Here is a 13,092-nt window from a genome sequence, read left to right as displayed (position 1 = left end):
AGCTGTGCGGTCCTTTTTGTCTGACAAAAGCATCCAGCTGTCCCCCCCTCCCCACAACACACATTGCTGTAACCCATAACAATTAAGCACACCATTAGTTTTTGTTGTTCTTGATGTTGGTGGAAATTCCACGATGGGAATTGAGAGCGTGGATCTGGGTGCGGTGGTGCATGTGATTAGCCTGGATAGCATGTCTGTGTCACAGCGTGAGGCATCAGAGCCATGGGAACATGACAAACATCAACACACACACAAACAGCCCTAAATCAAAGATTCAAAGAACATCCACAGCTGTTGAGTTATAACAGAAACTCATATCTGATGGCTGTTTATTTGATAATGAAGTTCAACTATTCCTTTTATCTGAGGAAACAAAGCAATGCCTTTTTATTTGGCAAATGAATTCCATACGCTGCAGCAGCAGAGATACAGCTTGAAAGTCGGGCATTAACCTGCTAACCGGCTTTTTTTTCACAAAACTGTGTCTCAGGGCTTCTTAACATTTAACAACCTATGAATGTGTCATACCCACTTAACGGGAAGAAACTCAGCTAACTGACGATATGAACAATTTTTAGCTAAACGAAACACAAGGGTAATACCAAGCCTCTGAACTAGCACTAAGCGAAAAAATGCTAATGCTCTTAGCACAGAACTCACGGTAGAGATATTGTATTACTTATCGGATCTGCACAAACAAGATATCAAATGAAAGCTGAGATTCCACAGATTCTAGAGGTATAAGTATCATCACTGTGCGACCAAAACTCAGGGCAGCGAAGGCAAATCCAGACAACACACAACGTAGCTTTACGGAGCCAAAACGGCAAATACGTCTTACCTTTGCTGTTTTCTGATCAAAAGTTGTGTTCAATGGCATTAAAACGCATACAAACGCTGCTGAAGGTTAATCCAATGTGTCTGTGTCCCTTTCACATTATTACTGATAATCCATCTTAACATTTTTGTCAAAAAACGGAGATTTCATATAGTGTGTGTGAGAGCTACAACCCAGCTTCCGGTTTTGGGCCATCTGGCTGTGCATCACTCTATTCACCAATGGTAATGTTTAGATGGATCTAGGGACTTCCTTCTCGATTCTATTGGCTCTAACGGTTTAAAAGAGATGTCAATCATCAAAATCGACGAGGGGGGCCAGAGATATGGCAAATACACCCAAATGACCCCAGAAGTGTTTCTTTTCTTCTAAATCTCTCTAAAAAGGTCAAATGTCACTTGTTTTGCATCAATCTTGATACAGGGTACTTATTATATGTTATAGTTTGGATTCTTAAAGCTTTTAGTCTACTAACCCATCATTCAAGGGTGGTTTTCACTATAAGTAATGTTTTGTTTTTGGACGGACACTATAATTTACAGTTTTTTACTATGTTCAATCTGAATTTACTTTAAAATAAAAAACATCTATATTGATTCTGACTTTTCTACATCCAACTCACATGTTTATCATTACTTTGAGAAAAAAGATTATTAATTTACCCCTTTTAGAAGGGAAGATATGGTCATTTGTTCTGGGAATGTCATTTTCGAGCCTGAGACCTGAAAAACAGGCTTCGGCTTAACAGCTTAATGAATACCATGAATGATCGAAAGTCATAACATTTATGTGGTAATTTTCATCTGCAGTCCCTGGCTGGCTGATGGCATTAAAAGAAAACATAGAAGAGCACATAAGCACAGGCAAATGCACATGAGCACATTTGACACAGCACATATAAAGCACATAATTAAAAACCCTCATATACAAACCCATTAACACACAACAGACACAAATGCACATACATAAGCAAAGATACAAGCTAATATGCACAGACAGTATGAAACACAATGATATTCCAGTTTATGACAGCATGTTAGACTATCCAGTAACCACTGTTTTACAGATTAGGAAAAAGAGTTGAGGGCTGCTGTGTTCTTTGGTTCTGTGGGTACAGTGTTCCAGGTATGTTCTGCTGGATAGGAAAAGTGTGCAAAGGTACTTTATCTCTGAGGTATTTAAGGAAGAGTGACACACACAATAGAGGTACAGGAGCCTAAATACTTTGACGGCCAACATTTACACAGAATCTCTGGTTTAACTCTGTTGTTGTTAACCTCCCACTCTTGCGTTGGTTCCACACTTTTTTAATCTTACACTCATACACATATCACTGTTAAACCAACATTTCAGGTGTTGTGACTAAAGATGGACACTGTCACGTTTGTTAAATCTAACAGGAATTGCAGGTACATTGAGAGACACCAATTGGTAGTAATGGGTCCTCTTGTACTGATTCCCTGCCCTTACCATTTCTTCTCCCTGACAAATCATGGGAAGCTGTCAGCTCCCCACTTTGTCTCAGTGGGGGATTGAAGGGAACAGTAATAAGTACCTCGCTATATGTGGCTGTACCCATCCACCCCCCCGCCTCCTCCACTCCTAAGACTTGTTTAATTTTAGCAGCTTTGTCGCACATTTGACATAGATTAATTATAGGGGCTCTTCATGTCATTAGGCTAGTTGCACACTTGCTCAGTATCGGAGGAAACAGGGCTCTCTTTCTGCCGCTTCATGCCTGCCAGCCCACAGCGTCCCTGCCTCCACTCTCACACCGTTTCCTCAGCACTGCTCAGTCTCCTCCGTCCTCTCCTCCCTCTCTCGGGTCTCAGGCGTGATTGCCTCATCCTGTAAAGCTCTATCCACTCACACCTTTCCTTGCCCTTCTCTACGCTGCTTGACTGATGGGGAGAAATTGCACCGGAGACGACTGGGGCTCCTTCAACAATTTCATGGCCTAGTTTCACTTTGATAATAAAAAAAGTCCAAAAAGGCAGAAAGAAGTGAATGATACCTTTGATTTACTTTTACAGTATTTTTTGTTTTGACATATATATGATTCAACATTTGCTTTTAATCAAATGTAACTACCAAATCCTTTCTACTTAATCTTCTATACAATGAAACGTACCTGAGGGTGATTGGGGTTAGGGTTGAAGCTAAATATTTGTATATATTTAATACTTTACTGAATTTCTGTTGATTTGATCAATATATAGTATGGAATCAAACTTATTTAGTTCAGGTTTGAGATGTTTTTGGTAGAATCTTTGCAAAAGGATGAACTTTAAAAAATGGCCCACTGCTTTGATTGTGGTTATTAAACTAATTTATATTTATAGACGTCAGAAAGCAAATCCCTTGTCCCCCGAAAGCAGAGGGAAAAGGTGAATCACCACATGATCATGTCATCGTACAGACGATCATTGGTGATTTGCGTTGACTGAGAAATGTCGAGAGTCAGCAGGCTTACATTTTTCTTGTGCCAATAAAGACATGGAGAAATGGCTCAAATATTGAAACTGAATTTTCCCTTGACAGAGAAGCTGCGGTGGATGTTATTGTTGGAAGTAGAAACGTATGAAGAGTGTGTCCTCATTCTTCTTTCCAACGAAACTGAGCGGCTGAATAAATCTCACACACGGTCAACTGCACTATGGTACTGAGGGATTTCTTGATTTACCAGCACCATGTTGGAAGATTCCTGGATGTTCTTGTCAATATTGAAATGTAAATTGTACTTTTATTAAATGTAATTGTTGACCCCTTTGTTAGACCAACTTCCTTGGAGACAGAACAAAGAGGTCATTAGAGTTTAAAGACCCATTTATTGCTTTATTTTGTATCCGCAACGAGGAGCTTTTTGCACAAAAGCTATCTTTCAACTTTACTTACTCAATACGGTTCTTGAAATATTCTGGACAGCCTGCTGGCTTCTTGTCTAGTCCGACTCACTTTAATGTCATGTTCACATGGTCGCTACTCTCTTAACCAATTGAAAAAAGCAAGACCCAGCATGCACTTAACCAGAATGTAAGGTCTCGTTGTGCCATTTAGGGACAGACATTGAGCAAAATTGCAGCTTTAAGTGCATTCTTGTGTCAATAACTGAAAACACATTAAATGAAATGAGTGGCATCTTGTAATACACAAGATAAGCCACAATAGAGCATATTTAATGTCACTGGGGCAATCCACAGTCACATCAAAGATCTGAAGAGTGCATACATCATCATATCTTTGTATGTTTACTGTTCATAACCATGTAGGATAATCTGTGGCTCTCAGGAGGATGGGTGGGTTGTCAGAGCCCTCTCATCATATTCTTAGCATGTAGATTAGACAAGCTTTGATCCATCTAATAAGCCCTCCTCTGGCACAGTGTGTGTGAGCTGTGCTTCACTGGAGCTCCATCTGATGCATGGCTACTGCTGTTGGCTCTCCGTGTCTATCCACCCCCCCGAGCAGATAAGCATTAGTGGCACCGTCCAATTCAACAACTTTCTTTTCCTGCGCTGTCTTGTCCGCTTCCTGTTATCCATTTCTTTCTCACCATCGATTTGTCTTTTCCTGTTTCCTTGTTGTCTCGCTTCTGCTTCTCTTTCAGTGTCTCTCCGACTGTCTGCTTTCATCAAGTGAGCCGCTTGAACGAGACGTTGCTAACTTTATTTCCAGTTAAACTCTTCCTCCCTCTAACTGGCCGCTGTTTTTCATCCTCCACCGTATCCTCTCTTGGATGTGACAAATCCAAATTGACAGATACTGAAACCTGATCAAACATGTCACAACACGCAGATACATTTGCGTTTACTTGACGAAGCTTGAACGTGGTACGCTTATTTGCTCTTTAAGCCAGTGGGGGTGCAGGATAAAGATTAAAGCTGTATAACCACAACCTGGAGAAATCAGGAGAAGCAGCTCAAATCACTCAGAGCACAAACACCAGTCACTGCTGTGAAAGATCCACACATGTGGCTGAGGGAATTTGAGGATTTAGAAGCTGTTTGATCAGCAAATGTGCAGATACACCACAACATGCTCAGTAAGCAGAGCTTCTGAACCAATCATTTTGAAGAATGGACCCTGAGATGTTAGCCTGGAGATAAAGGGAGGCAAGGAAGTGGAAAAGTAGATGCTATTTCCAAAAGTTAAAGGAAATGGTATTTGGAGATTTTGAGCTACAACTTCATACAGATGGTGAAATCTGATGATTAACCCCTTCTGCATACAAACCCTACAAACAGACTTTGTGATATGACATTTTTCAGACCACAGCTTTTTATGTTGGCCAACCTTAAAGATGGCAAAAAGCCTGTCTGTTTGTGAACACAGAATGTGAATGAGATGTGGAGTCAGGCCGTAGCAAGGCCATTTCCCCATGTTTTCAAGGTTGGCCTTTATGAAATGTTTCAAAAACATTTGCCTTCAGGTGTAGGGAGGGGAGGCAACTCGAATCTGGAGGTTGTACACTCAAAAAGTGACCACGGTAGTTATGAGAAGCTGGTAGGACTCAGAGCGCAATCTAAAGGCCCGAGAGTCATGCCAATGGTTATATATATATACCTCCTGAGCCTCAGCCACCTTCAATAATTCAAACATTTTCAACAATCAGAAGTGGGTCTTAAATTACAAAATGTTGATATCTAAAGAAAGCCCAAGGAAAATTCCAATCCCGCTTACTTTCACTCCTTACAAATCTCAGCGGAACTGTTGGATTGTCTGTATTAAAAAGTGACAGAAAAAGTCAGACGCAGCCCCCATCAGAACGGAGTCCTTTCCTTAAACAGGTTATGTTACTGGGATCCCTTGAGTGAACAAGATAAATAAATAAATATGCATACAATCTAATCATACACAAACAGATAATAATTGACAGACAAACATTATACAATTCCACAATATGACACACAACCTTTAGAGAATGTAACTCCCAGTTTGAAGCTCACTGAGGCTGGTGCCCCACGGGAACGCATACGGCAAAACGCATAGGATTAACGCAAACGCAATCACCAAAAAGCTTCCGTCCACACGCAATATACACCGGATAGTGTCTGTTCACAAGAGACAGCTCCGTTTAGATCCAACCGCTGGAAAAGCTGCAGTACATATGCCGAGCCTGTACGTGGCGCTGTAACTTCCTCCACAAAAGCAGCAACTTCCTCCACAAAAGCAGCGAAGAAGAATGGTTGTCATGGCTGCACTTCTGTTTATTCTCCGCGGTGGGGGCCGAGGGAACCGGGCAGAGTTTTTCGCCGGTCAACGTGTGTTAAAGTTTATATCTTCCGGACAAAATTATAAAAGTGCCCGTCAAAGGTCTTCTTTGTTATTTATCGAGCTTTAAAACAAATGAATAACGACGATATATAATAATAAAATACACGGAGCCTGTCTCTTTTTCCTCTCTTCTCACAGCGTCAGTGTCTGCCTCATGCAGCAGCTGATCCTGTAATGATGACCCGACAGTAAAAATAAACATATTTATAACTAGTTTAGTTTGAGAGGTAATTAAAATAGCTAAGGGTGATGATCTGACTTGAAGTGTGTGTTTTCCTCCCGCTGCATCACAGCCGGAGGAGCTGCGTGTCTCCGTCCTGTCAGATTAGACTTCACTCGCGTTTATGTCCATATCGAGATAAAGATAAATAATCTGAATTCAGTGTGCAGTGTACTTTTGCGGGGGTGAGCAGCAGAGGTGGGGGGAGGCAGGGCTATTGCATCATCATTATCACAAAATGATTGTATAGAGGCGATCACACGGAGCCGTTGGACCCCCCAGAGCGCTCCCTTCCCAGATCTATCCACCTTTGGACCCGTTGTCATTTGCGGGGTCCGTTTCTATCGTTTCGTTACGGCCTCGTGTGGCAAAAAGGGCTATACGCAAGAGAAATATGCGGATACAACCCGTTTTCGTTCCCGTGGGGCTTGGGCCTGAGACTTCACCGTGTCCAATTTATTGCCTTCTTGACAGTTCACACTTCCCTAGCTTCCTCCCTCCTTTATGTAAATCTTCACACACTTTCCTGGCTGTCACCAGTCTCTCCCTTTTCTCACTTCCCGCTCACCCCCCCTTGTGACTCTGCTGTGACCTATGGAGGTCTTTCAGCTGGAGCTGGGGAAGTTACAAAAGTGAGCAGCTGAAAATGAAGCAGGAGGAGTGGAAGTGCATCTGTGTCACTTCATGTTGGACTGACAAGTTCAATGATTAAGAACACTCATTAACTCACGATGAGTTGTTCTGTTGGTGCCTTGCTCAGAGATGGGAAATAGAAGAGTGATAAGAGATAAGACCTGGCATCTAACAGTTAGTCTCTGTTGATGGCTTTATATAGTTCATGGTTTCTCAACACTTGCAAAAGGAAAGCTTACTTTTTTCAAATTACATTGTAGGATTTCACCTTTAAGTTATCGGAACTGTTTTTTCACCACTCACACCTGTGCCCTCCTTTATCAAAATGTGCTTAGAGGAAGATCTAAATGAGGATGTAAGAAGTCCTAATAAAAAATACAATAATGCACAATGATTGGTCTACATCAGTTTAACTGAAAAACACTTTGGCCAAGCAAAAACAATTCCTGCTAAAGAGCGTTTATTAACATTCACTGCCATTATCAACTATTCTAGGGTATAGCAACTTATTTTAAGTGCAGTTGAGGTTAGGAAGGTAAGGAACATACTACTTCCTGCATGAACGACGTATGATGCCATTGAATGAAAAAAATGAAATTGTCCAATTTGGACGTAAGTCTTAACATTTCTGGCATGGTTTGTGCAGCCCAAAACACTATAGGCAATCCCTTTAAAAAGCATGTTGGACAAACACATTTAACAGTGATGTTTTATAATGCTGACTGAGGCTCATCTAAACCAACATTCTTTGAGTGGTACAGAACCTCTTCATTGTCATTTGTGAGTTATAAAATAGTGGCTTAAACGAGTTGCAGATGCTCAGTGATGCAGTATAAAGGAGATAAAAAATAGACATCAATGCAAAGTTTAAAGAATTAACATTTAATTCATTCAATTTCTTGTTCACAAACCTAAATGTCATTTTTAAATTGAGACTCAACTGAAAATGCTGGATTGTCAAATATGTTATTATGTAAAGGGTAAATTATAGGTGCTAAAATGTCAATCTCGCAATTTGATGAGATGATTGACAGTAAAAAGCCATTGGAACTGTCTCCAGGTTTGGAAATGGTTAACCCATGATAACACTTGCTGCTGGTGTCAGAACACACACTGTGTACGGCGTAGGGTTCACATGCTTGGAGTGGCATCAAACACACATCCTCAGCTCTGCATGTAAGAATGTAGGAAAATGTTCTTTGATACACTTACTTTGGTTCATTCTGACGGAGACACACAGCTGCACTCTTTTATTTTGGCAAAGTATTTCCCCAGTGGAGACGAGTGTAATGACTTCACGGTGCTTGTAAAGGTTTTATGGTGTTTCAGACTCTTGACAGCTGTGTTGCAGCTTCTTCCTTTAAGATAAGTGTTTGTAGAAAAGAAAGACCTTGCATTTGCAAAGCAACAGTTTTAACTAAGAATGTATCATTGAACTGCCTTTGTGTAGACACAAAAGGCTTCTGCGCAAATGGAAACAAACATTATAAATTGTTCCGCCAATTGCTTTGTGAATTCGTTGATCAATGTTGTTCAAAATGTCGAGAGGAATGTCTCCAAAAGGCCAGTTAATGTCATGAGATGTGCAAGCAATACATGTTGGCATTTGTGCTTGAACTGAACAATGGCTGAATTCATTTCTTACGTTTTTGCAGCATTGTTTTTACAATTCACACCTTCCAGGGTAGATTGATTTGATAACAGCATTTAAAAAGTCCAACCCTTTGTTTGTCCATGCAGCTGTAAAATGCTTTGTCTTAAATAATGAATAGAAACCAGTGATTTTCTTTTCCCATGATGCATTGTCCATACTGTAGAAGGAGCATGGAGCAGTTTCCCCTCCAGAGATCCGTGCCAATCGTGTGAGAAGTGATGTTGAGACTTATTCATAACATGAAAAACATGGTTTCTCATAATACAAACCATATGGACATTATATTAAACTGTAATGAAAAATATCTCTCAGAAGAAAAAGCCTCAGCTGAATGAAATGTTATGTAAATGTATTGTAATGTAAAACATCTGTATGTCATATAGATGTAGAATAGAAAAACACATCAATACTCCATGGTGAGATATCCTGACAGCTACTGGGAAGATTACCACTTTGCTGTGGATATTTATGCTTCCTAGAATGAGTACTTTTCTCTGCTATCACCATCTGTTTAACGTGACCCTTTGGATATTAACATCTTTTGGTGCTACTCACGGCACATGCAGAGGTTTGGGGCTGAACATGTCATCATGTGAAGCTGGGCGGACGTCCATGAGCCTCATTTCCACTCCCACAGGTGGCCAGAAATGGATGTAGGAACATTTATACAGTGTGTATCGGTTTGCATATGGAAACATCTGCCCACTGCATCAATCATTAGGACTGTCAATGAGAAATAAAGCGGAGACGGAAGTGACATTTCACCAGATTCTTCTCCAACAACCCCAGAGCAGCTGTCATTATGCACAGCTGTGGCTATTTGGAGAGTCAATACCGCTTATTCCGCGGTTTTATGACTCCTTCCTGCACCACTCTACAATGGTTTCTGCAAAACCATTGTAGAGTGGTGCAGGAAGGAGTCATAAAACCGGGAAAATACCTTGCATGTTACCACTTCCGGTTCCCTCGTCTGGTTATTTGAATGGTTTGGGGTTAGAAGCATGAAATAAGGACTGTTAGAGATTTTCACGGGTCTTTCTACAACATAAAATCCGTCAGTATATACAACACTGGTGAATGTCCAAAGCTTCTATACGTAAAAAAAACGTGTGGTTGCATACAAGTAACTAAAAATCTACTAAACGTCAACACACCGACATGAGACCGCCTGCAGCTTAGCGGGGGGTGCACATTCATGCTACGTAAATCATAGAGTTGTGTTAATATGTGGAGATTGCTGATCCTAAACGTGTTAAACATCATAAACGTGTGTTTGCTACAAAGCTTATTTTCTTCAATTGACCAAGAGATCCAACAGGGGAATCCTATTGCTTTGTGTTGAGGGAAACCTTGCGCTGCATCACTCTATTAATGTACATTTGAAATCATCATAACTATTACATTATTATTATTATTCAACTTAAACAGTCATTATCAAGAATATGGTTGCTCTAATGTAAATGAATAATAAATAATAAAAATAAACTGCAGAAATCTTGAAACAAAACAGGTTAACGTTTCTTTATTCAAAATGTAACCCAGTTACAGAATAACTTGTGGATAATCTTTGCTGCAAATGTGTGCTCTGACTAATAAAACATCCTTCCCAATTTAAGCCTTAAAGATCGAATCATAAATCTATTGATCATAAATCTATCGATTCGATTTATGATTAGAAAATTATAAAAGTAGGGTAGACATGTGGAGTTTATCCTACTGAACAAAACGTGACCCGTCTCTTAAATGTGTCTCAACCATAGAGCTTATTTCCAGCTATTTTCAAAAATCCTATGAAGAAATTGCATTGCTTTTTTGTCGAGGGAACCGGAAGAAGCTTACTTCCGGGTTTTAGGACGCGTCACTGTGGCACTCTATTGGTAACTTTTTTGATGATCATCATTTCAATAATATTTCAAACAAAATGACCAGCATTACAAATCACACAAGGCCCTGATTAATTGTGATGTGCATTATTTCACTAATTTGCTAAATAAACTGTGAAATTATAAAAAAAACAATTGACAGATTAGTCAATAAAGATGAAGTTGCAGCTATGGCCGAGCGATATCTTTTTTAATATAGGAATTGTCAAATCTTGAAAACTTATTAATGTATTTTTTTTCATTTAAATGGGAACTTTAGTGCAAAAGTAACATAACACTTTAAAGGGAAATTCTAGAGAAGAAGTTAAAAAGTCATCAGATTATGAATCTGTGTTTGTTACTATAAAAAAAACGTGTCAATGAATACCAGAAAAGCAACAAATCTGAGATATATTTTAGGGAATAGGTGTGTCAAAGGCATTTTTTTCCCACTGAGGTTTTATGGCCATTCAGGCATCTTGTTGACTGTGTTACCTGCTGGCTGAACACTCAGAAAATGGAGGCTGTACAGTAAATACACTTTGATGTTTAAAATGCACTTAAGCCAAGTGTTCCTGGTGTTCTCCTGCTCTGAACTGACCTGATCTCTGCTTCACCCCACAGGAGCAGTACCCAGACAGAGGGGAAGTACAGCTCTCATCCAGCCACCTCCAACTGGTGCTACAAGTGGAACGTAATCAGTGAGTACTCCTTCTGTGGAACCATCTTTACCGCCTACGCCCCTTTAATTACCTCCTCTGTCTTCCACCTGAGAAGAGGAATTAATTGTGCATCACAGAGTGTTGAGTGAGGCGATAATAGAGGGAGATAACAGAAATCTCTGCCTCTTCTCTCTGCTCCGTCTTTGTTGTTTTGGTTACCACAAGGTTACTCAATGTTTCCACATCTTCAATCAATCAAATCAATCAATCAAAATACTTTATAAATCCCAGGGGGTCATAAGGTTTCGTGACAGTTGCACCATATTAGAATAAATACATACATAGGTTGCGGTCGAATACTCCAAAAAAACAGCTCCTAAGTTCTAACCCTATCGTCTATCCCTTGACCTCTGAGTGAAACGTCATGGGGTTAAGGGATAGTGGACTTTCAAAAGGACTTAGGAGAAGAGACTGCGGTACTTTAGAGAATCCGACTGCACTTTCACTATCCGACGTGTTTATGATGCGCCAGCGGAGGTCATAAATGTGCGTCTGCTGCTGTGGGGAAACTATGGAAACTACAGTTTTCTATACGGCGGACTACAACATGGATGTTTAATAAGAACGAGGGACTACTGTAAACTCATCTAGAGACTCTGCACCGTGCTCTGATGCTGTTGTTTTATGCTTTATGAACGGGGACAACAGAGGAACATATTCTTCATGACCAAAGTTGGAATTGAAATAAAAAAGGAAAGTGAAACTTAAGCTCGTCCCCCTCTCCCTCCGGTCCACATTAATACAAATGATCCCAATACGTATGATTGTATGAAAAGATCTTAAAATCAATACAAATGTATTTATTATAAACGTTAGTCCTTAACATCTATCACTGTGTATATCACCATTCAAACATCTTTGAAAAGTTGAACAAACCCCACACAGCTTAGTAAAGACTGTGAAATGTTGACTTTATTTGATCATTTCAGTCAAAACTAACGTTCATATTTCTCTTTTTGATTATAATACTGATGAACGTTCAAAACAAAGCACTTTGGCAACTTACCACATACGTTTTAAAATGCTTAATAAGCACCGTAACTTTCATGATATCATTTCTCGGTCATAATCGGTTGTTTCCGTGAACGGCCGACTGTTGTGAGACGGCAAATGCCGCGGCCGCAAGGCATTGTGGGGCAGCATTTTCTCCTCTCCTTTCGGTGAGGGAGGTCCAGTGGTTCCTAAGCTAAAGGAGGTTATAAAGGAAGTTTGAAACCTCCTTTCCTATCATCTAGAGAATTGGAACGGCACTTATCATGGCTGCCACTGAGGGACTTCCGGGTCATTTCACTCCGTTAGGAAGGTTCCTAAGCTAAATGGATTATTGGACCGCAACCCTACTCTTGATGTACTCCTTGTCGGCCCTAACATTCAGGAAGCCATTGATGGAAATGTAGTTGTCAGGTGTATCATGGTGTAGACTACCGTACACTATTCCATCTGACTCGTAGTTAACGATGTGTCGTGGGCAACGCGGCCTATATTTCCTTTTCTACATACATCTGGACACAGCCTTCCTCCTTCGTCTCTTTGCGTCCTCATTTCCCTCCAGATTTCAGTGGGGATCTGTTCTTCCGACCACCATGCTAGCCAGTTTTAGCCCGATTAGCTTTGGTGCAAACAAGGCAGCCATGTTGTGTATCCAGTGTCGTGGATGCAAAACAGCAGCAACTCAACGGCAAAAAAACAAAACAAAATCTCTCTACTAAAAAGGTTACAGAGGGCACAGCTTACTAATTTAACAAGTTACCGATAGAAGTCATTAAAAGAAAACGAACAAGTAAGATCAAATAAGAAAGCTTAAGGCTGGAAATAGTATAAATCTAGCAGGGGAGCTGCAACAGGCTGCACGCTTGGCGCAGTAAAGAAGATTCTATGGGTGGCTTTAG

General features: G+C 40.4%; 1 protein-coding gene across 2 annotated transcripts in view; it reads left to right on the top strand.

The window, feature by feature from the left end:
* Positions 1 to 13,092, top strand: part of adam19a (ADAM metallopeptidase domain 19a) — a 216,697-nt gene that overhangs the window by 93,323 nt on the left and 110,282 nt on the right. For both annotated transcript variants that reach the window (XM_034130902.1, XM_034130901.1), the window contains exon 3: positions 11,106 to 11,182. In XM_034130902.1, the coding sequence (XP_033986793.1) occupies positions 11,106 to 11,182 (77 nt within the window). The remainder of the gene's footprint in view (positions 1 to 11,105; positions 11,183 to 13,092) is intronic.

This window comes from Trematomus bernacchii, unplaced genomic scaffold, assembly GCF_902827165.1.
Source record: "Trematomus bernacchii unplaced genomic scaffold, fTreBer1.1, whole genome shotgun sequence".
Lineage (NCBI taxonomy): Eukaryota > Metazoa > Chordata > Actinopteri > Perciformes > Nototheniidae > Trematomus > Trematomus bernacchii.
This window is presented reverse-complemented; position numbering and strand designations above follow the sequence as displayed.